General features: G+C 50.2%; 1 protein-coding gene across 1 annotated transcript in view; it reads left to right on the top strand.

Annotated features, from left to right (window-relative positions):
• Positions 1–24,009, top strand: part of FAF1 (Fas associated factor 1) — a 320,133-nt gene that overhangs the window by 76,820 nt on the left and 219,304 nt on the right. The window contains 2 exon segments of the mRNA XM_065409464.1: positions 13,918–14,009; positions 14,458–14,546. Of these exon segments, the coding sequence (XP_065265536.1) occupies positions 13,918–14,009; positions 14,458–14,546 (181 nt within the window).

Below are 24,009 nucleotides of genomic sequence, written 5' to 3'. Positions count from 1 at the left end.
GTCCCGGCACCTCTCCCCAGCTAAGAAGCCAGGGAAGTCTCAGCGGCGCCGAGAGAAGGACAGCGGGGAGACCAGACCCGAGTTGGGCAGCCTGCGATACCCGTCGGGACAGAGACCTTGGGCTGAGCGGAGTAGTTCAGACCTCTCCGCGCGAGCCTCACCGGAGGTATGCATCCCTTTGATGCCAGAGGCAGCTCAGGCCGCGTGTGATATACTGACACTTCCAGTGCCGGAAGCGCCGCTGCAGTCGGGCCCCCAGTCCCGTGGGAAGCCGCCCCTGGGCACCCATCAGCACTCTCCAGAGGTGTTGGAGGCCGAGGCACCTTCCCGGGTCGAGGTGCAAATCAGAGCCCTGCGACGCGTCGACTCCGCGTCCGGACTCTTCCAGGAGCGGATCCCACTCCTCCGGCCTTGAGCGCCGTCGAGGAGGCAGCAAGAGACAGCGCCGTTCCTCTTCCGGCGAGTCAGAGAGGGACAGGTCGCGACGCCATCGGCACCGACGCTCCTACTCAAGTGCCCACCGTCATGGAGGCCATGCTCATGGCCCATCCCGAGAGTCCCCGGCACCGAGGCACCGTGGCCACAGGCGCCGCACGGAGTCCAGGGATAGCTCCTTGGACATGTATGTCTCGATCTCCTCTAGGTCGAAATCTCGGGGCAGGAGCCATCACGATCGGGACCACTCCAGCCATTCTTACGGCACCGTGCGCTCCTCCCGGACCTCGGCGTCGGCGCGCAGCCGTCTCTCCCAGGGCCGCACCGCAGGACCAGCCTGCCCTGCCGGCGCCCGATGCGCCTCTGCTCCAGGCCTGCCCTGGCAGGGACAGTGGTGCCAGTGGGCACCATGGCCTCAGGCACCTGCGCAGCCAGGCCCTCGCTCCGTGGCTGGAGCCTCTTACTGCCGACCCGCGTCACCTTCCCGGCACCGGGATGAAGTCGTGGGTGCCGAACCCCCGGCACCGACTTCGGCACCAAACCCGGACGTGGAGCCCACGATGCCGTTGGCCGCCGAAGGCGCCGTGCCGTCCACCTGTTCGGCGCAGGGCGATTCGGTTGCGGTACCGCCTCCCTCTTCCCAGGAGGACTTTAAAGCCCACCAAGAGCTGCTTCGGAGGGTGGCAGCCAACCTCGAGCTCTGGGCCGAGGAGATGGAGGAGCCCTCCGACACCCTCTTCAATGCCCTCGCCTCCTCGGTACTGGGGCGTGTGGCACTCCCTTTCCATCAGGGAGTTGCCAACATCACCACTGGCCTTTGGCAGACCCCGGCCTCTCTTGGGCCTATTTCTAAGAAGGCTGAGAGGAAGTACTTCGTCCCCGCGAGGGGTCTCGAGTACCTTTATACCCACCCAGCTCAAAACTCCCTAGTGGTTCAGTCGGTCCACCACCGTGAACAGAATGGCCAGCCCACGCCAAAGGACAAGGATGCTCATAGACTTGATGCCTTTGGTAAAAAGGTTTATTCGTCAACGAGTTTCCAGCTCAGAGTGGCCAACCATCAGGCGCTTCTGAGCCTCTATGAGTTTAACCTGTGGGGATCCCTCCCCAAATTTGAGCCCCTCATTCCTGACAAAGATGTGAAGGAGTTCAGGGCGTTGGTTGAGGAGGGTGCGACCGCCGCCAAAGTGGCTCTCCAGGCGGCTTCGGACGTGGCAGACATAGCCGCTCGTTCGATGGCTACCGCTGTCTCCATGCGACGGGCGTCGTGGCTCTCGCTTTCGGGGCTATCGTCAGAATCCCAGTCCATAATGCAGGACCTGCCGTTTGATGGCAAGGCCCTTTTCGCAGACCAGACAGACACCCATCTGCACGGGATGCAGGACTCCCATACCACCCTGCAGACGCTAGGCCTGTACGTCCCACCTGCTAAGGACAAACCCAGGCCTCAACCCTCTGCTCCGCAAGTTAGGGGCAGATATGAACCCCCGCCTAAGCGGCAGAGGGATCAAAGATGTCAGTCCCAACGCCAATCCCGCTCGGCCCCACGGCCTGGGGCCTCGAAGGCCAAACGGCAGGGAAAATGGCGTTTTTTGACTTGTTGAGGGGGGTTATCGGGCCTGTTGCCAGTGTACCCCCCACCCAGTTAATAAAGTTACCTTTTCTAAACCGTTTATCGGACTTCCGACTGCGGTGGTCCTATATCACGTCGGACCAATGGGTCCTCAGTACCATCTCCCAAGGGTACAGGCTGCAGTTTGTTTCAGCCCCTCCCACCTGTCCCCCGTCCGGCCGCCCGGACGGGGCCCCGTAGCATGCCCTACTCCTCTACCAGGAATTAGAGCACCTCCTCTCTCTGGGAGCGGTGGAAAGGGTACCTCGGGAATACCAGGGCAGGGGTTTTTACTCCAGGTATTCATGGTACTCATGGGGATGGTACTCATCCCCAAGGCGAAGGGCGGGCTTCGACCCATCCTCCACCTGCGGAACCTCAACCAGTTTCTGGTGCCTTACAAATTCTGCATGGTGTCCCTGGCCTCTATTATTCTATCTCTAGACCAGGGGGATTGGTTTATGGCGCTGGATCTCCAGGATGTGTACTTTCACATCCACATTTTCGAGGGTCACAGGCGCTACCTCCGTTTCCTGGTGGGTCAGGACCACTTCCAATTTACGGTCCTCCCCTTTGGCCTTTCTACTGCCCACAGAGTATTTACAAAGTGTATGGTGGTGGTGGCGGCCCACCTCAGGAGGAAAGGGCTGCAGATCTTCCCATACCTTGACGACTGGCTGCTCAAGGGCCAGTCTCGCGCTCTGGTGCAGCAGCAGATGAATTTCCTGCTAGACACCTGCGCGGCTCTAGGCCTACTGGTAAACGAGGAGAAAGCCACGTTACTTCCAGTTCAGCGCATAGAATTCATAGGGGTGCTGCTAGATTCCCGAGTAGCCACGGCCTCTCTCCCACGGGACAGGTTTGAGACGCTCAAGGCTCTCATTGCCTCCGTCACGGCCTTTCCGATAACCACGGCACGCGTGTGCCTTCAAATACTAGGCCACATGGCAGCATGCACCTATGTAGTGCGACATGCCAGGCTTCGGATGAGGCCCCTCCAGCTTTGGCTGGCCTCCCGGGACTCCCAGGCCAGGGACGGCCTGGACAAGGTTGTCACAGTGCCACCCAGGGTGATGGCAGACCTCCAATGGTGGTCCCTCCCGAGCAACATGCTCCAGGGTATCCCCTTCCGAGAGCCCCATCCCTCACTAGATCTAGTGTCGGACGCCTCGGACCTGGGCTGGGGAGCCCACGTGGGGGATTTCAGGACCCAGGGTATGTGGTCACCAGAGGAGCTAACCCTGCACATAAATCTCAGGGAGCTCAGGGCCGTACGCCTGGCATGCGTGGCATTTCGCCAGCACATACAAGGGAAGGTGGTCAGAGTCCTCACGGACAACACGACCGCCATGTACTACATCAACAAATGGGGGCACGCATTCCTGGGCCTTATGCCAGGAAGCCCAGCTCCTGTGGGAGTTTTGTATAGCCCACAGTATACTCCTGCGGGCCTTTTATCTGCCCGGCAAGAGCAACACGCTCGCAGACTGCCTGAGCAGGGTATTCTCCCAGCAACACGAGTGGTCCCTCCACAAGGAGGTGACCAGGTGGATCTTCCTACAGTGGGGTGCTCCCCAGGTAGACCTGTTCGCCACCGCCCAGAATCGACAGTGTCCTCACTCCGCTTCTGCTCCAGAGCGGGAGAGGGCGAAGGAGCCATATCGGATGCGTTCCTGTTCCCATGGTCGGGGCCCCTCTTGTACGCCTTCCCGCCCTTCCCCTTAATAGACAGGGTCCTACAGAAGGTGAAGTCAGACGGGGCGAGGATGATCCTCATAGCCCCGGATTGGGCCTGTCAGCATTGGTACGGGTCCCTGCTGCAACTCTTAGCGGCCCCTCTTTGCAGGCTGCCGCTACGCCCGGACCTCCTCTCCCAGGAGGAAGGTCGCCTCCTCCATCCCAACCTAGCCACGCTCCATCTGACAGCATGGCTGCTTCGCGGTTGAATGAGGAGGAGGGGAGGTGTTCTGAGGATGTGAGAAGGGTCCTGCTGGAAAGTAGGAAACCCTCCACGCAGTGAACCTACCTGGCTAAGTGGTATAGGTTCTCTATGTGGGCGAGGGATAGAGGTTCCTCTCCCTCTTCCGCCCCTATCCAGCTTGTCCTCGATTACCTCCTGTCCCTTCGGACCCAAGGCCTGGCGCCCTCCTCCATCAGGGTGCACCTGGCATCCATTTTGGCCTTCCATCCCCCGGTGCAGGGCCTGTCTGTGTTCTCACATCACATCACGGCCCGGTTTCTGAAAGGGTTCGATCGGGCATTCCCTTACGCCAGACCCCCAGTCCTGCTTTGGGATCTAAACCTGGTACTCTCCCGCCTCACAGGGCCTCCTTTTGAGCCGTTAACCACATATTCGTGGTCCCACCTGTCGTGGAAGGTGGCGTTCTTAGTGGCTATCACCTCAGCCCGCTGGGTCTCCGAGCTCAGGGTCCTGACCTCTGAACCACCATATACGGTCTTTCATAAGGACAAGGTTCAGCTCCGCCCTCACCCTGCCTTTTTGCCGAAGGTAGTCTCGGCTTTCCATATGGATCAAGATATTTTCCTCCTGATCCTCTGTCCTAAGCCCCGATCCTCTAATGAGGAACGCCGCCTGCACATGTTAGACGTGCGCAGAGCGCTGGCCTTTTACTTGGACAGAACCAGGCCATTTAGAAGGTCCCCCCAGCTTTTTATTGCTTCGGCCGAGCACATGAGGGGGCGACCGGTCTCCACCCAGCGGATCTCCCACTGGATCACTTTGTGCATTCGCACCTGCTATGACCTGGCAGGGGGTCTCCCCGCCTCCTATAGTGAAGGCTCATTCGACGAGAGCCCAGGCCTCGTCCGCGGGCTATGTGGCTCATGTCCCTATTCAGGACATTTGTAGGGCTGCTACGTGGTCCTCTGTCCACACTTTCTCATCGCACTATGCGAGCGTCTCCGAAGCAAGGGATTACGCCGGGTTTGGTAGGGCGGTAACCCCTAAAATTTTTTACACTTGAAACTCCTACCCGCCTCCATCAGGGATAGCTTGGAGTCACCTATAGTGGAATACACATGAGCAATCACTCGAAGAAGAAAGGACAGTTACCTGTTCCGTAACTGGCGTTCTTCGAATTGTGTTGCTCAGGTGTATTCCATGTCCTGCCCTCCTTCCCCTCTGTCGGAGTTGTCTGGCAAGAAGGAACTGAGGGTGGGGGGAGCACGCAGCCCCCTTTATGGCGCGATATGTTGGCGCCACTCCGGGGTCGCAGCGGTGCTCCCCCACTACGGATACTGCTAAGGGAAAAACTTCTGGCACCGGTGCACGTGGTGAGCACGCACACCTATGGCGGAATACACCTGAGTAACACATCTCGAAGAATGCCAGTTACGGAACAGGTAACTGTCCTTTTTAAATCAGGTTCCTCAATGCATATAGTAATAGTATATTTATGTGTATATACTGAAATAGCCATACACTTGGTACATTTATGTGTAATATATTAATTGGAGTAGAGTTAATTCTTGAAGTAGAGGTTGATTAAGTGATAGGCTGACAGTGAGGATGTAATGGTTGAAGTCAACTTTTGAAGACCTTTTTACCCACAAAAGGCACCTTTTTCAAGTCAATGGACAATTGGTTTTATGGGGGGGGGAACTGTTAGTTAAAAGCTGTAATAAATTGTATAATTCTTCCTTCCTCTTTGCATATCCTCTTGTTCCTTCACTCCTCTTTGTTCATTGGAATTTCTTACCTGCAAACTGCAGTGCCAACCTGGTTTCCTGCTGAGATGCATTAATCTATGGCTTTAGAACACAGAAACACTGGCTGCTGCAGCATTTATTTTAGCATGCAGAGCTCCAGATACTCATTATATGTCTTCCTGGTGTGCTGCACATAAGTATGTTTATTTAAAAAGGAAAAAAAGTGGAAATTCATGCAAAGTGCATTAATAATTAGTTGTATTAGAATTGTTATGCCCGTGCACTTCCTTTCCCCTCCAATCATATTCCCAATCTCAGCCTTAGAATGGGTTCTTCTGCACCTTTGACTAATGCTGCTGGTGCTGTTGTTAATGGAAAGCTCCCCGGATACTTGCCCTCCTGTCCTTCCAGGTGGCCCTGAATCTCTCTCATTTTATGGGTGATTATTTCTGTCTGCTCATGGCTGGCTGTGGATCTTTAGTCTGGGAGACAGTTATTGATAGAAATAGCTATCTTTCTTTTTTTGAAGATTTACATCAGCCAGTACTTCATCTTGATGCTTGCCTCATCTATTTGCCATATCATATCCTTTTATTTAAAACTGCATGTGGATCCCACAGTGATGTCAGCAGAATGCTTTTGCTTGCAATATGAAAGTTGAGGAAAAATACGGGGAGGACCAAAGGGAAACGTGGAAGCAATCTTTCTCTTGGAAAACTAATCTTAACTGCACTAATTTTAAAATGGCTCTACTCGAAGAACCATCCTAACCATGCTTTAAAATTAAGATTCAGAACAAGTTGTTTTGCTGAAATTCCTAAGCAATTGCTTTTCGTTGTCAACTACCAGTGTTATTTATTAATATGCAAATTAAAATATGTATGACAGATTGCTCTTGTGGTTAAAATTTCTGACCTATCTTCTAAAACAAAAAGTGTTTGGTTGAACTGCCAAATCCTCATTACGTAACTGATCCTTCAAATTCAAAGTCTGTACATTGATGGAGCTGTTACTGTACCAGAATGAACTTGGTGACTAGGAATTTAGTTTATAACATTATTAATTCCATCATAAAATTATTGGCTGATATTTTCAAAACAGCTCATGTATTTTCCTGTCCTGGGGAAAAAATTTGAGATTTTAAAAAATTTCACATCCTAATTTGTGACCCAGCCTCAAATTTTCAGAGACCCCCGGAGAAAAAAAATCAGTTTGGGTCAATCAAAATGTATTGTTTTGAAAATTTCAAGTGTTTCATTTTGATGTTGATTTAAAAAAAATGTTTTATTATAAAATTAGCCTAAATTTGAAAATGAGTATTTGTTTTGAAACAAAAAACTGGAAATTTTCACTTAAAAATGACAAAATGGGATGTTTGGGGGGAAAAAAGTTCTTCTTGGAGTGATTGTTCACGTCCATTACACATTAGGTGTGCGCGCGCCGCGTGCACGAACGTCGGAAACTTTCCCCCTCAGCGGCTCCCGTCGGGCCTGCAGGGTCTCCCCTCCCGCCAGAGCGGCGCCCCGCTCTAGCGTATATATATCCCTGCCGGCCCGACCCTCCCTCAGTTCCTTCTTACCGCCCGTGGCGACGTTGGAACATCTCTATCTCTTGTCTGAGAGTGTCCCTTAGCATAGTACTCAGTGTTATCTTCAGTTATCAGTTCTTCAGTAGTTAGTGTTAAGCCCCTGGCTATTTAGAAAGACTTAAACTTCTTTGTGTCGGGTGTTTGACCAACCCCGGCACCGGCCCTGGGCGGCGGGGCATGCCGCACGCCCAAGGCTTTAAGGCTTGTGCCACGTGCCGCAAGCCTATGCCAGTAAGCGACCCACACGACTCGTGTCTCTGCTGTCTGGGGGAAGCACATCAAAAGGAGAGCTGCAAGATCTGCAAGGCTTTCAAGCCTAGAACAAAAAAAGAGAGAGACTTTCGCTTGAAGCAGCTGCTCATGGAGACGGCGTTACAGCCCTCCACTTCAACGGCACCGGCAACCTCGGTGCGGAGTGCCCCGGCATCGGTTCGTGATCCGACGCCGGCGGGGCAACCTAAGCCCACGGCACCGAATCAGCGGGAACACCTCTGGCACTGGTCGTCTTCGCCGGCTAAATCGAAGGGCCAACCCAAGGCCCGAGGGCGTTCCCCGCACAAGAGGGTAGCGCCCGCAAAGACCTCAAGTGCTCCTAAGGCTGTTGCGGCCCCAGCACATATCCCGGTGCCAGTGGCTCCGGCGTCGAAAGGCCCGTCGAGCCCCGGGATAGGCGCGTCGAGTGAGGAGGAAGGGCTGGAGGAACTTTTGGAACAGCCCTCCACCCCGGACACATTTGAGGCAGCAAAGGACCTCATTGAATTGTCCGCTGAGGGCACCCTCCGCGCTAAGGACATTGCGCCGAGACTGCCATCCAAAGGCAAGCCGGCAATGATGCGCCCATCACGGTCGCCATCTCGGCACCGTTCACGGCGCCTGTCCCGGTCGAGCTCCGCCTCGGTGGACTCCCGGCTTCCCTCCGCGCAGAGGGCCGCACAACCGTCGGGCCCCAACAAGCGCAAGGCACCGACCCAGCAGCCCGGCTCGAGTAGGCACCGGGACGTATCGGTTGCGCGATCCCCGAGACCGTCCTCCCGCAGTCATTCCCGGTCCCGGGGTCACCGTTACCGATCCAGGTCAGCAAGGCACTACTCCCGGTCCCGGTCACGAAAGCACCGCTCTCCGACCCCGGACCGGCACCGTTCCACGGCACCGCCGTGGCCCTCTAGATCACCGTCCGTAGTTTTGGAGGTGGACTCGGGCCTTTCCAGCAGATATGCCCACAGAGCACAGGCCAGTAGGGAGCACGAAGCCACTTGGCACCCACAATGGGGCCATCCAGGGCAATGGCCATTCTGGACCACTTGGGCCTACCACCAACAAGGCCCCCAGTCCAGGACCTCGAGATCTGGCCCCTCGGGACACCGGTCCCGCTCTCCACAGTGGCGCCCACCCTCTCGCAAAGAGGCCACGGTCTCCAGGCCGCCAGAGAGGGAAAGGGCTGACTCGGCACCGAGCCCGGCACTGTCCCAGACCCACGTCAGGGAACGCACCCCGGAGGAGCACCCAGCCGATGAGGAGTTGCAGGAGGAGGAAGACGCGCAAAAGGCCATGACCTCCTCCTCCTCGGCAGACGAAGCCGTGGCGGGCACAACCGTGTCCGGTCCTCCCCCGATTGACCATCGGGCGCACCAGGACCTGCTCCGCCGAGAAGCCCTCAATTTGGGGTTGCAGGCAGAGGAGACTGTTCAGCAGGAGGACCCTATGGTCGACATTTTAAGCCCAGAGGGCCCCTCCAGGATCGCGCTCCCGCTCATAAAGACGGTCCAGTCCAATTATAAGACGGTATGGCAAACACCAGCCTCCACTGCACCTACTGCAAAAGGCGTAGAGAGGAAATACTTCGCCCCATCTAAAGGGTTTGATTTCCTATTCTCTCATCCAACACCATGTTCGCTGGTCGTCTCTGCGGTCAACGAACGGGAGCGACATGGCCAGCAAGCCCCGGCCCCCAAGGCCAAGGAGGCTAAACGCTTGGACTTATTTGGGAGAAAGGTCTACTCGTCCGGAGGCCTCCAGCTGAGGATCGCAAACCAACAAGCGATTCTGAACAGACACAACTTCAATTCCTGGGCATCGGTCTCCAAGTTCAAAGAAGCCTTGCCTCAGGGCTCGCAACCCGAATTTGCGGCCATAGTAGACGAAGGGAAGGCAGTAGCCAAGACTTCGCTACAGGCCTCCCTTGACTCCGCGGACGCAGCCGCCAGGACAATCGCGTCAGGAGTGGTAATGAGATGCTCGGCGTGGCTGCAGGCTTCCGGCCTTCCCCCAGAGGTGCAAAACACCCTCCAAGACCTTCCGTTCGAGGGATCAGGCTTGTTCTCGGACCAGACGGACGCCAGACTGCATAGCCTCAAGGACTCTCGAGCTACCCTCAAGTCGTTGGGGATGCACACCCCAGTGACGCAGAGGAAGCCCTTTAAGCCCCAACCTCCGCAGAGACAGTACCACCCTCGTCCTAGACAGGAACCGTACCGCAGGAGGGGCAGGGATAACAGGCGTAGACGCAACAACACGCCTAACCAGGGTCAGAATCATGGCCAAGGCAAGCCGCAGCCGGGAAACAAGCAAGGGTTTTGAAGCTGCGATCGAGGACAGAGTACCAACCTCTATTCCGGATCCCCCTCTGTGTTTCAGGGACCGCCTGTTCCATTTTTACCGTGCTTGGTCAAATATAACATCGGACCGCTGGGTCCTGCGCACGCTGGAGGCGGGCTACACCCTTCAGTTCTCCTCGCCCCCTCCCTCCCACCCCCATCCCCGTCCCTCTTCAGGGACCCCTCTCACGAGCAACTCCTCATGCAGGAGGTGCAGACCCTCCTCACAGTAGGAGCGGTGGAAGAGGTTCATCCGGACCTCAGGGGGAAAGGGTTCTATTCCAGATACTTCCGCATTCCCAAAGCAAAAGGGGGCCTCCGTCCTATTTTGGACCTACGCAAACTAAACAAATACTTGCTCAAAACACGTTTCCGCATGGTCTCCCTTGGTACTATTATCCCGTCCCTGGATCCGGGAGATTGGTACGCTGCCCTCGATATGAAAGATGCCTACTTTCACATCGCCATCCGCCCGGCCCACCGGAGGTTCCTGCGCTTCACTATCAACCGGCGCCATTTCCAATTTACGGTCTTGCCCTTCGGCCTGGCAACGGCCCTGCGCGTATTCACAAAATGCATGTCCGTGGTGGCAGCTTTTCTTCGAAAAAGAAGGATGCGTGTCTACCCATACTTGGACGACTGGCTCCTTGCGGGCCAGTCGGAGGCCGGGGTTCGCTCCCATGTGACGTTGGCACTACAGGTGTTCCGCAAGCTCGGTCTACTGGTCAATGTACCCAAGTCATCGCTGGTCCCCACGCAGAGACTGGACTTCATAGGGGCGGTCCTGGACTCAGTGGCGGCATGGGCGGGTCTTCCCGTATCGCGGTTCTTGGCCATTCAGAAGGTCGTGAGCTCCATCCAGCAATTCCCCATGACCACGGCCAGATGTTGCTTGCAACTCTTGGGGCACATGGCGGCCTGCACTCATGTAGTCGGACATGCCCACCTAAGACTCAGGCCATTGCAGTTGTGGCTGGCCCAAACATATCGCCCCAACAGAGACCCCTTAGACCTGGTCGTGACGATCCCGGCTTGGGTGTCGAACTCCCTCCGTTGGTGGCTCGATCGGCAGCAAGTTTGCGCAGGGGTCCCCTTCGCCACCCCGCAACCCGTTCTGACGTTAGTAACAGACGGGTCGGACCTGGGTTGGGGGGCGCACCTGGGGGACTTGCGGACTCAGGGCTTATGGTCCAGGGAAGAAAAGTTGCTGCATATCAACCTGAAGGAGTTGAGGGCGGTTCGCCTCGCCTGCCAGACCTTTCACGCTACCATAGAAGGCCACAGCGTGTCAGTTCTGACGGACAACACTACCGCCATGTTTTACATAAACAAGCAGGGCGGGTCCCGGTCCTCTCCCCTCTGTCACGAGGCGCTCCTCCTCTGGGACTTTTGCATAGCCCATTCAGTCCACCTACTAGCGACACATCTCCCGGGGGCCCTAAACGGGTTAGCGGACCGCCTCAGCCGGTCCTATCACATGCACGAGTGGACGTTGAGACAGGACGTCCTGCATTTAATCTTCCGGAGGTGGGGGTTTCCCCAGGTGGATCTCTTTGCCACCAAGGACAACGGCCAATGCCCTCAGTTTTGTTCATTCCAGAACCTCAGTCCGGGCTCATTGGCAGATGCCTTCGCAATTCCGTGGGGCGGGAGCCTGAGGTATGCCTTCCCCCCCATTCCCGCTCATCCACAGGGTCCTCCTCAAAACCCGCAGGGACAAGGCTACAGTCATCCTCATCACCCCGGCGTGGCCACGCCAACACTGGTTCACGACCCTGTTGGAACTGTCCGTGACCACTCCGATCGCCCTTCCCCCTCCATCACGACCTCATCACGCAAGACCGAGGTCGCCTACTCCACCCGAACCTACCGTCGCTACACCTCACGGCATGGTTTCTCTCTGGCTAAACGATATGGAGCACAGGTGCTCCCATCAGGTCCAGCAGGTCCTCCTCGGTAGTAGGAAGCCTTCCACAAGAGCGACCTACCTCGCCAAATAGAAACGGTTCTCCCACTGGTGTGAGCCTCATCACATCCAGCCTCTGCAGGCCTCAGTCCCATTGATTCTGGACTACCTGCTGCACCTCAAGCATCAGGGGCTCGCCCCCGCCTCAATTAAGGTGCACCTGGCTGCCATATCGGCGTTCCACCCTGGGGAGTTGGGGGCTTCAGTGTTCTCTAACCCCACAGTAGCCCGATTCCTCAAGGGGATGGACAAGGTGTTTCCCTACTCGCGCCTGCCGGTCCCTGCGTGGAATCTCAACCTGGTCCTCACTAAGCTCGTGGGGCCGCCCTTCGAACCCCTGGCCTCTTGCTCCCTCATGCACCTCTCATGGAAGGTAGCGTTTCTCGTGGCCATCACATCGGCTAGGAGGGTCTCGGAGTTGAGGGCCCTCACTTCGGAACCTCCCTATACAGTTTTTTATAAAGATAAGGTGCAGCTCAGACCGCATCCGAAATCCCTTCCGAAAGTGGTCACGCATTTTCATACGGGACAGGACGTTTGTTTACCGGTGTTCTTCCCTAAGCCACACTCGGACCCAAGCCATCGCAGCTTGCATACCCTCGATGTCCGTAGGGCGTTGGCTTTTTATCTAGAACGGACCAGGCCATTCCGCAAGTCGACTCAACTGTTGGTTGCCATTGCGGAGCGAATGAGAGGCCAACCTATCTCGACGCAACGCTTGTCGGCATGGATTGTGCTTTGCATACGCACGTGCTATGAGCTCGCTAACGTACCAGCCCCGCAGATCAGGGCTCACTCTACTAGGGCCCAAGCGTCCTCGGCGGTGTTCTTGGCGCAGGTTCCACTCCAGGAAATCTGTAAAGCGGCCACCTGGTCGTCGGTGCATATGTTCACAGCCCACTACGCGATCCATCATCAGACCAGAGAGGACGCGGCGGTCGGTAGAGCTGTGCTTCAGTCGATTATTCCTTGACTCCTACCCTCCTCCAATGGTAAGCTTGTGAGTCACCTAATGTGTAATGGACGTGAACAATCACTCGAAGAAGAAAAAACGGTTACTTACCTTCTGTAACTGTTGTTCTTCGAGATGTGTTGTTCACGTCCATTACACTTCCCACCCTCCTTCCCCTCTGTCGGAGTCACCGGCAAGAAGGAACCGAGGGAGGGTCGGGCCGGCAGGGATATATATACGCTAGAGCGGGGCGCCGCTCTGGCGGGAGGGGAGACCCTGCAGGCCCGATGGGAGTCGCTGAGGGAAAAAGTTTCCGACGTTCGAGCACGCGGCGCGCGCACACCTAATGTGTAATGGACGTGAACAACACATCTCGAAGAACAGTTACAGAAGGTAAGTAACCTTTTTTTTTTTTTTTTTTTTTTTTAATTATTCAAAAGGGTTTTTTTTTTTTTTTTTTTGAAATAAGAAATTTTTTGAAACTGGCCCTTTCCTGTGAATAGCTTTGGTTTTGATGGATCAGCATTTTTGGCTAAAAGAGTTTGATCAAAAAATTCCCGACCAAGCTCTGCTAATGAAAGATGTGTGTCTAAGGTCCTGATCCTGCACTACTGAAGTCAGTGGGCACAGGATAATTCCTCCATATCTTTTAGACATCTTTGAAAATCTTGATAATTTTATATTGAAATCAAAGGACACTGCTGTGAGAGGGGTATGTGTGTATTACTATCCCCTCCTTTCCCCCCACCCCTGATTTGAAATGGACCTTTTGGACTTTAGCAACATTAAATGAAAATTAGTTTCCCTAACTGTTTTTTCCCATTTTATTTAGTTTAGTTTTTGTCTTGACGCCTGGGCTGCTGAAATAATGTTTGTTTGTTTTTGTTTATGTGAAGGTATTGCATGTAGTGGAGAAAGATGCACAAATATTAAATGCTTTTTGAAAATGGATATAATCTAACAGCAAAGAAGTTGAACGTTGGACCTTGGAGCCATAATGTTGTTCTATTGCAGTGAGGCAGGGTCTGATGCTTTGTTTTCCTAAATATAGAAGAATGTGAACATGATTTTGTTGATATTTTTTCTTTGCCTTCTCTGCAGGAGAGATCAAACACATTTTAGAAAATGAACTTCAGATTCCTGTATCGAAAATGTTGTTAAAAGGCTGGAAGACTGGAGATGTAGATGATAGTGTAAGTTTCCTACAGCTTTATCAGTGAAGTGATTTAAATGTTTGAAACCAATAAGTGCTTGTAAGTGAGCATAAAAAACACAAGGACTGTTGATTTCTACATTATTTTGATTCTAGTAACATTATTAAAGAATCAGTTCACTTAAAATGTTGGTGTGAAAAGAATCAACTTCTGTAAACCAATTTAGTTATCTATATAAGTCTGTACCACTGTTCATTTATTGTTCTTCTTAGCCTAAAGGAGCTGCTGTTTTGTCTGCCTGTCTGTGTGTTTTAGAAAGGATTCTCCTACAAACGTAGTAGTTTACTATGGCAGATCAAGGAATTATTTTCAATATGTGTATTTTAACTAAATTAAAAAAAAATCAAAATTTTTAAAAAAGGCAAATGATAAAAAAAACCCCATAATCTACAGTTTTTGAACAAATGTTTTCTTTTTTTTTCTGCAGACTGTATTAAAAACTCTACACTTACCAAAAAATAACAGTCTTTATGTTCTAACGCCTGATCTTCCACCACCTTCTTCAAGTAATTCTGGGTAAGGCTCTTTGTCATACATTTATGATTATGAATTTAGATGGTGCTTTATTTTATCTCTATGGAAAAACTGGGGTAAACTTTCAAAAGAGCATCTGCCAGGTCTCTACTGGCGTGCATGTAAAACTGAGTGTGCACTTACATGCATCTGCACTTAATAGGTGCAAACACTTTTTAATATATAAGCAGTGGTGCAAGTAGAATTTATTTCTTACCGGTACGCTGCACATAGGCAACTCATGGGAGGGACACAAAGGGGGGGCACCAGCTAAAGGGGGGCACATGACCTCTCCATGTGCCCCCCCCACGTGACTCCTCCCCAGGGAGGGAGGATGGGGGGCGGTGTGGGCTCTGTCCTCCCGCTGTGCTGGATACAGACTTCTGAACCACAGAGCTCTTCGGAACCGCAGCAGTGAAAGGAGCAGACACAGGAGCAGAACCTGGCACTACTGGGCAGCCCCATGCAGGCAGCTTCTCCGGCATGGCTGTACCACTCCCAGCCCCAGCCCTAGCCCTGTCCTCCGGCGGGGGGTGTACAGACCCCAGACAGGAGATGCAGCTGCGTGGAACAGATGGGGGTGAGATTGGGGGTGGTACAACCGTGCCGGAAGAGCTGCCGGCGTGGGGCCACCCAGTGGCCCAACGTTCCGCTCCTGTGTCTTTCCAGTACGGCGTACCGGCAATACATTTCTTAATGGTACGGTGTACTGTACTGCCCTACTTGCACCACTGTGTATAAGTCTTAGGATTTACAACCTCAAAACCCATTTATTGAAAAGAAATTTTGCAAACACAAATTCTCTAACTCTCATCTGCCGTAAGATCAGACTGTATAAATTGTACATACTGTTAAGTGTGGGTAATGTATGAATGAATGCAATTTTTGTGCCCACAATAGTGGATGCTGGCGTTCAAGGATTTCTCACGTGATAGCAGTTACTTTAAACATAAATATCTACAAATCATTACCAGGTCACCAGCAGTTCAGCCATCTTCCTTTCCAAATGGTTAAAGTGTTACACTATGCTGCCCTGTCCGACTTGTGGATATTTGAGTGTATGTAGAGGTGCTGTATAATTCTCTTCAATTAAAGGAAATTTAAATTCTCTTCCATGTTACACTTTAGTGTTTTAAATTCTCAAATAAAGACGTACTATATTAAAATAGCTTAATGAGACATCGGTGGATATTGGAACATTTTGAAAATTAATAAATTATTATTTTCTGAAAAGTGAAACGTAATTCTCACTGCCATAAATGAATATTGGAGAGACAAGATGGGTGAGGTAATATCTTTATTGGACCAGCTTTTGTTGGTGGGAGGGACAAGCTTTCAAGCTTATGCAGAGCAGCACTTCTTCAGTGTACTCTGAGTGTCACAACTAAATACAAGGTGGAACAGATTGTTTAGCATAAGTAGTTATTATTCTTATACTTTGATTGCCAAAAATTGTTTCCAAATTGATATTTCTTTTTCCCAAAATGTAGAACAATACATGTAACTAGTAAAAAAAAAAAAAAAAAAAAAAAAAAAAAGCTAGGTAACATTATTACATTGCCACTAGGGGGTGCACAGTAATTGAGTCTAATAGCTATAATTGTAGTCTAACTAAAAGTCAAGAAAGTAGACATAGTTGAATTGTGAGTTGAGCCACATGTTGCCACTTGTTTGCAATTTATTCTAATAGTCTTAAGAAATGTAACCTAACCTTGTAACTGGATAGAAGAACTTTGGACTCTCTGCAAGAGAGAGTTGCCAACACAATCATGTCACTGATGATAATGATTGAGAATCAATTGGAAAAATAAGTCTTGTATCTTAACTACTAGCAATATATATTCCAATATTATCATAAGACATTTGCTCACAAAAGTCTGCTTCACAGAGGCAATGAATAATACCCTGGCTTGGATTTTAAAAGTCATAAGGGAGTTAGGTACTCAATTTGCATAATATTTCAATGGGAGTTTGGGTGCTTATTCCCTTTCAATCTTAGCATCTATGTGGTGTTTTCACACTGGTATATTAGTGGTTGTGGTGCTTAAGAGCTGCATTGGGCAATGATTTAAGGCTCCCAATTAAGCATTTAAACTAAACTGTAAAGCAGCTTCAGGGTTGGGGAGGAAAGGGGTTAGATGGTAGAGAAGGAATGAAAAATACAGGTTTGTACATCATCTTTAAAAATCTAAAGATTAATTCCCCTCCTTTCCTCACCCTTTTATGGATTGATATAGAGATATTCCTGTATAGTTTGAGGGTTCAGCCATGTATCGTTGGAGGTTGGTCATGCACCACAAAGTCTCATATCCAAAATGCCTATTAGAAAATAGCTTTAGCTAGTGTGACCGGAGCTATATGTTGAAGTCAGTGGGACTACTCATGTGGTTAAAATTAGGTATGAGTTTAATTAACGTGCTGAATCAGAATCTAGAGCCTTAGAAGCTTGGGACTAGGTTACATGAAAAACTGCCTTTCCTCGTGTTATAGCACCATGGCTGTGATAAGTAGAGGCACTCATACAGGAATGTCCTTGCAGTTTTTTCAAAAAATATGGGGGGCGGGGACTGTCAGTAACCTACTCTGTGATAGTTTGTGAACTTTTAGAATGCTCTTCACCCCATTGGACCACCAGAGTCAGACTTGTTAACCTTTTGGACATGGCAAAGCTCATCTGTTTTAGAAGTGCAGGCATTTGGACAGGCCACACAGTGAGGGGTTAAAGGGGCGATATTATTATTTATATTAGAGTTCTGTTTGTTGGTAGCAATTACAGTTGTAAGTGCAAGGGCAGAGAACAGTTGTATACATGCATATAGTTGAAAAATGGTTAAATTGTGGGAAAACTTTCAGTCTTGAATTTTTGAAAAATCTTTTACCAATTCTATAAGCTGATTTTAAAAATTGCTGCCTTTCAATCCGTTTAGAAAATTCAAATCTTTTTGACCAGCTCTGGTTGTAGTATTGAAAAGTGTTTAATGTTGTAAAGATGCCTAGAGCTTGAGATGGCTGCTCCACTTTAAAATTTTATTTATTGTAATTGAAATAAAATAAACAGAGTTTAAAGGAATGCTTATATGAGTTCTGAGTCCTCTTTTATATTTTGGATGAAAATAATGTGATCATAATATTATATGACCACTTGATTTGAACACTTTTAAAAATAATATTGCATTGCTTGGTAAAATCAAAGTTTATTGTCACTACTTTACCATTTAAACTTGTTGCTCAGTGGGAATTAGTTCTGGGTATTTTAAAAATAAATTTGGAAGCTTTGGGATAGTAAATGATGATTAATTAGTGGCTACTTAAATGTGGATGATTTGAAGTGAGATCATCTCCTGAAGTCATAAATTCTAGATGAAAGGGGAAGCTTGCCACCAATTAAAGCATCAATGGAGATCAAAACACATTTAATTGAAGCAATGTACCAAACCCAGTTACACTATTTATTGCCTACTGTTAAGTCAGTGACAATTCAGATTAGTTTGACAGCATCCCTCTTTTAAGAAATACAGGTAACTTCTATCATTAAAATGGACATTAAGGAACTTTGCTACGTATTCATGAAATCCATCTGGATAGCTATCTGTCTATATTAGCTACTTATATGGTGACTGTTACCATAGTGTCTGTGCACCTCAAACTCTTTAATTTATTTATCTTCACAATACCCCTTACAGATGGGGAACTGAGGCACAGAGGTTAAATGACTTGCCCAAGGTCACACAGGAAGTCTGTGGTAGAGCAGTAACGAACTCAGGTCTCCCAAGTCTTAGACTAGCATCCTTACCACTGGACCGTCCTTTCTGTCTGTCTCTTCAAATGCACTGGTTTGTACTGGAGATAAATAATCATAACATATAATATCTTTAGAGTAGGGCTGTCAAGTGATGAAAAAAATTAATTGCGATTAATCAGGCGATTAAAAAAATAAATTGCGATTAATTGCACTGTTAATAATGGAATACCATTTATTTAAATATTTTTGGATGTTTTCTACATTTTCAAATATACTGAATTTGTTTAAAACACTGAATGCAAAGTGTACAGTGCTCACTTTGTATTTTTTTTATTACAAGTATTTGCACTGTAAAAAAACCAAAAGAAATAGTATTATTCAATTCACCTAATACAGATAGTGTAGTGCAATCTCTTTATCATGAAAGTTGAACTTACAAATGTAGAATTATGTACAACCCCCCCGCATTCAAAAATAAAACAATGTAAAATTTTAGAGCCTGCAAGTCCACTCAGTCCTATTTCTTGTTCAGCCAATCACTCAGACAAACAAATTTGTTTACATTTGCAAGAGATAATGCTGCCCACTTCTTGTTTACAATGTCACCTGAAAGTGAGAACATACAAATGATTAGCATATCGGGCACATAAATATCTTGCAATGCCAGCTACAAAAGTGCCATGCAAATGCCTGTTCTCACTTTCTGGTGACATTGTAAATAAGAAGAGGACAGCATTATCTCCTGTAAATGTAAACAAACTTGTTTGTCTTAGTGATTGGCTGAACAAGAAATACGACTGAGTGGACTTCTCTAAAGTTTTTACATTGTTTTGTTTTTTGAGTGCAGTTATGTAACAAAAAAATCTACATTTGTAGGTTGCACTTTCACGGCAAAAAGATTGCACTACGGTACTTGTAGGAGGTCAATTAAAAAAAATGTTTAAATCATTTTTACAGTCCAAATATTTGTAATAAAAAATAATATACACTTTGTATTCTGTGCTGTAATTGAAATAAATATATATGAAAATGTAGAAAAACATCCAAAATATTTAATACATTTCAGTTGGTATTCTATTGTTTAACAGTGTGATTAAAATGGCGATGAATCGCGATTAATTTTTTAAATCGCGATTAATGTTTTTGAGTTAATTGCATGAGTTAACTGCGATTAATCGACAGCCCTACTTTAGAGTAATGTGGTGTTTCAAAAATCTGAGATTCCCGCCTATGTCATTTGACACACGCGTCCTTCTTCAAGGAAAGCATCTGACTATAATTCTACAAGCTCCCACCTTGTTCCTATTCTTGACATTAAGGGTCCTCCCATCTCCTGTGTGGTTTATGCACAGCTTCTCCTACAAACATACAGTTTTCTTGATCTAATCTAATCTTCAAGATTGGCTGAGTCATCTAAACATCTCCACTGATCAGGGCTAGTATCTAAACATTACAGCGAAGTGGTTGAATAGTTTATGCAACAAAATCTGCCAAGATTTCTATTCTATTCTCCCTAGGTTTTTATACCTCGCTCATCACCATAGTATCTGAGTGCCTTCCAGTAGTGCATTAAGCAGTATGACTACACATCTGTCATGTGTTTGTTCTCTCATCCTCTCCCCTGAGGGAGAAGCGTGAGCAGCAGTGTGTCTTGTTTTGATAGTGTGTGTGTGTGTGTGTGTGTGTGTGTGTGTGTGTGTGTAAAACACACACACACACATACACACCTGTTGCTATGTGCTTATATTGGAGAAGATAAGGTCTAAGAAATGTGCTTTGCTTTTGGAGTGGAAAGTGGTGAGGTCAGGGGTGGTCCTTAGTTCTTGGGGTAGTTTGCTCCACAGTCTTGGACTGCCCTTAGAGACAGTTCCGTCTCCTGCACAGATGAGCTTTATCTTATGTAGAGAGTTCCATTGAGCCAGAGGAGCAGAGTTTTCAACCATGCTTTTTTGTCTCAGAGCTTTAGATGATTTTTTAGCTATCCTGGGCCCAGGTCTTGGAGTGGTTTGAAGAGTTAAATCTATTTAGTTTAACAAAGAGAAGGTTAAGGAATGACTTGACCCCCATGTAGATACTTCTAGATTGTAAACAAATATTTAATAATGGGCTCTTCAATCTAGCAGAGGAAGGTATCATATAATCCAGTGAATGAAAGTTGAAATTAGACAAATTCAGACTCGAAATAAGGCATACATTTTTAACAGAGTAATTAACCATTGGAATGATTGACCAGGGGTTGTGGTGAATTCTCCATCACTGACAATTTTTAAATCAAGAGTGGATGCTTTTCTAAAATAAATGCTCTCTAGAAATTATTTTTGGGAAGTTCTGTGGCCTGTATTATACAGGAGGTCAGACTAGAGGATAACAATCGTACCTTCTGGGCTTGGAATCTATATGGACCAAGACTTTGAACTTGAGTCAAAATTCTGTGGGAAACCAGTTTAGAGAATGGGGGACAGGTATGATATTTTTGCAGTAACCAGTGTTGCTGAGAAGTGCTACTTCATTCTGAACTAGTTGGAGTTACCTAAGTGGTGAAGGCTTCATGCCCAGGTATATAGCTTTGCTGTAATCCAACCGAGAGGTGATTGAAAACATGAATAACTGAGGCCAGGTCTTCATCTGCCAGAATGGGATGGAGTTTCCTAGCCAAGTGGTGATGATAGAAAGTGTTATTCATGGATGCTATTATATACTATATACCTCAGCATCAGCAAGGAATCCAAGAGTACTCCTAGACTACAGACTGAATTAATCAGTTGTGCGTGTGTATCTTCATCCAACGGAGACAGCACTGTATCTGCAAGCTCTTCAAAATACTCTCCTCTCCCCACCAGCATCACCTATGTCTTGCTCGGATTCAGGTTCAGCTAGCACTTCATCATCCAAGCCACACTGGTCCATCTTGGTGGTAGTGGCATGGTTATATGTGGTGGAGGATATGTAGAGTTCTTCGAGTGATTGTTCATGTCCATTCCAACCAGGTGTGTGCATGCCGCGTGCACGCAAGCAGGAAGATTTTCCCTTAGCAGCGTCCGTAGGGTTGGTCTGGGCGCCCCCTGGAGTGGCGCCTTCATGGCACCCAATATAGGGCCCTGCCGACCCTCCACTCCCTCAGTTCCTTCTTACCGCTGGTTACGGCTAGCTGGAACTTCGCTCGCTCCTGCAGCAAGCGCTTTAGCAGTGTCTGATAGCATATCGTGTATATGGTTTCTCAGTTAATAGTTGTTCCTTATTGTTATAGTTAGTTGGTTTGGGGGCCCCCTGCCAACAATGTTTCCCCTCCTGGGGTATGCCCGGGTCTCCAGGGTTTAAGCTCTGCGAGGCCTGTGGCAAGTTTATGGCAAAGAGTGATCCTCACTCTTCCTGCTTGCGGTGCCTTGGTAAGAGTCACCAGAAGGAGAAGTGCCGTATCTGCAAGGGTTTCCGTCCCAGAACCCTCAAAGACTGGGAACAGAGACTAAAACTTCTGTTGATGGAGGCGGCTTTGAGTCCACACTCCGACCTGGAACCCACTGAACCGGCACCGAGCACGTCCTCATCGGTGCGCAGTGCTCTGGCACCAACGGCGTGCGAAATGGCCCCGACTAAGGATTCTAAGGCCCCCCGGCACCGCCACGGCTCAGGCCATAAGAAGTCGGCCTCAGCACGGCACTGCTGTCCATCCCCGGTGCCGGTAAAGAAGAAGAGGCCGGTGAGGGGTCGATCACCCCTCTTGAAACCTAAGGGGTCTACGGCATCCACGAGTGTGTCGGGACAGACCGCCCCCTCCTTGCTTCCGCCCAGGGTCTCATCGACTCCTGCCCTGGCTGGGGTCCAGTTGAGCCCGAACCCTCCTCGGTCCCCGGACCACCAAGAGGACATACAGCTACCGTCGAGGCTGGAGGAGTTCGAGGCGGTCACAGACCTGATGAGCCTCCCGGTGCCATCCACCCCACAGAGGAGGGACAAGTTGCTGGTGACCATGCGCCCCCCGTTCCACTCCAGGGGCAAGCCAGCCATGATGGCCCACCGGTCTCCATCACCAGCACCCCTGGCACCGCCCGCGCAGAGAGAAGGGCCGCACCGTTCCCCGGCTTTGCAGCACCGCTCGCCGGCGACCCAGGGTACTGCTCCTCCGTGGTCGTCCTACTCGGAGGCGGAGGCGGACTCTTATTGCTCCAGCAGATCGTGGAGCAGGAGGTCCAGGTCTCAACGGAGTCACCAGTCATACCAGGCACCGTGACAGCAACAGTGGTAGCCGTCTGCTCAATGGCCCTTCTGGACACCCTGGGCTTACCATCAAAGCCAGGGCCAAGTCCACGGTCCGAGATCCAGGACTGTGTCGGCGTCTTCGGCATCCTTCGTGCCACAGACAGCACTGGCACTGCCGCCAGCAGCACCGTCATCCGAGGGAGTGGCACCGCTGGCCCAGCCAGCTCTGGCACCGTCTCTTCAGGCAACGGCACCACCCAGGGCTCCAACTTCGACCCTGCTGGCACCGTCGGGCTCAGCACCGCCGGATTTGTTGGCCCTGGCACCAGCTGCGATGCCGAATCCCCCATCAGCACCGGCACCGCAGCTCGAGTACCATGTGCTGAGGGACCCCAGAGGGGCTGAGGATAGAGAACAGGGCCTGCTACTCATCCTCGTCCTCGCCTGATGAAGCGGTCGTGGGGACATCGACAGCCCCGGCTCTCAAGGACAACCGTGTTCTCCAGCAGCTTTGAGGCGGGACGCCCAAAGCCTGGGGATACAGGCCGAGGAGGTGGAGGAGGATTTGGACCCTGTTGTGGACATCGTGGCTCCCTCCGGCCCATCCAGGGTTGCTCTGCCACTGATAAAAACAGTAGTTGACATATCCAAAAATCTGTGGCAGACCCCCGCTTCTCTGGCCAATCCGGCCAAGAAAATCGAGAGGTGTTACTTCATACCGTCTAAGGGGTACGAACACCTTTATACCCATCCTCCCCCAGACTCTTTGGTGGTCGATGCGGCCAATCAGAGAGAGCGCCAGGGGTTCCAAGGCTCCACCCCTAAAACTATGGATGCCAAGAAGCCGGACCTATTTGGCCAAAAGGTATATTAGACCAGGGGCCTGCAGCTCCGCATAGCCAACCAGCAGGCCATTGTAAGTCACCACGGACATAACACCTGCTCAGCAATGGCTAAGTTCGTGGAGCTCCTGCCTCAGGACTCTCGGGTGGAGTTCTCCGCACTTGTGAAGGAGGGGAAGTTGGTTTCCCGGACCTCTCTGCAAGCGGCTCTGGACGCGGCGGATGCAGCCTCGCGAATGCTGGCCACAGGGGTGGTGATGAGGCGAGGCTCCTGGGTACAGGTCTCTGGACTGCCCCATGAGGTCCAGCAGACTATACAGGACCTCCCCTTTGAGGGATCCTCCCTTTTCTCTGAAAAAACAGATGAGACTTCACAGTTTGAAGGACTCTAGGGCTACTCTGCGCTTGCTGGGACTCCACACACCAGCTACCCAGCGCAGGCATTTTAGGCCTCAGCCTGCCCCTCGGCCTTACCAGCCGCAGAGCCGCCAGGACACTCCGCGTAGGCGAAACAGGAGTGGTTGGAGAAGGCAACATCCCTCCTCTGGGCAAAACTCTGGCCAGCCCAAGCCTCTGCCCGGGCCTAGACCACCCTTTTGAAGGTGCGGTCGAGGACGGCTCACCAGTACGGACTCTGGATCCTTCCCCTCTTACCTTCTCGTTCCATCTATCCCCTTTCTACCAT

The sequence above is a fragment of the Emys orbicularis genome, chromosome 8, assembly GCF_028017835.1.
Source record: "Emys orbicularis isolate rEmyOrb1 chromosome 8, rEmyOrb1.hap1, whole genome shotgun sequence".
Taxonomy (NCBI): Eukaryota; Metazoa; Chordata; order Testudines; family Emydidae; genus Emys; species Emys orbicularis.
The sequence above is the reverse complement of the archived record's forward strand: the minus strand, read 5'-3'. Positions and strand labels throughout refer to the sequence as shown.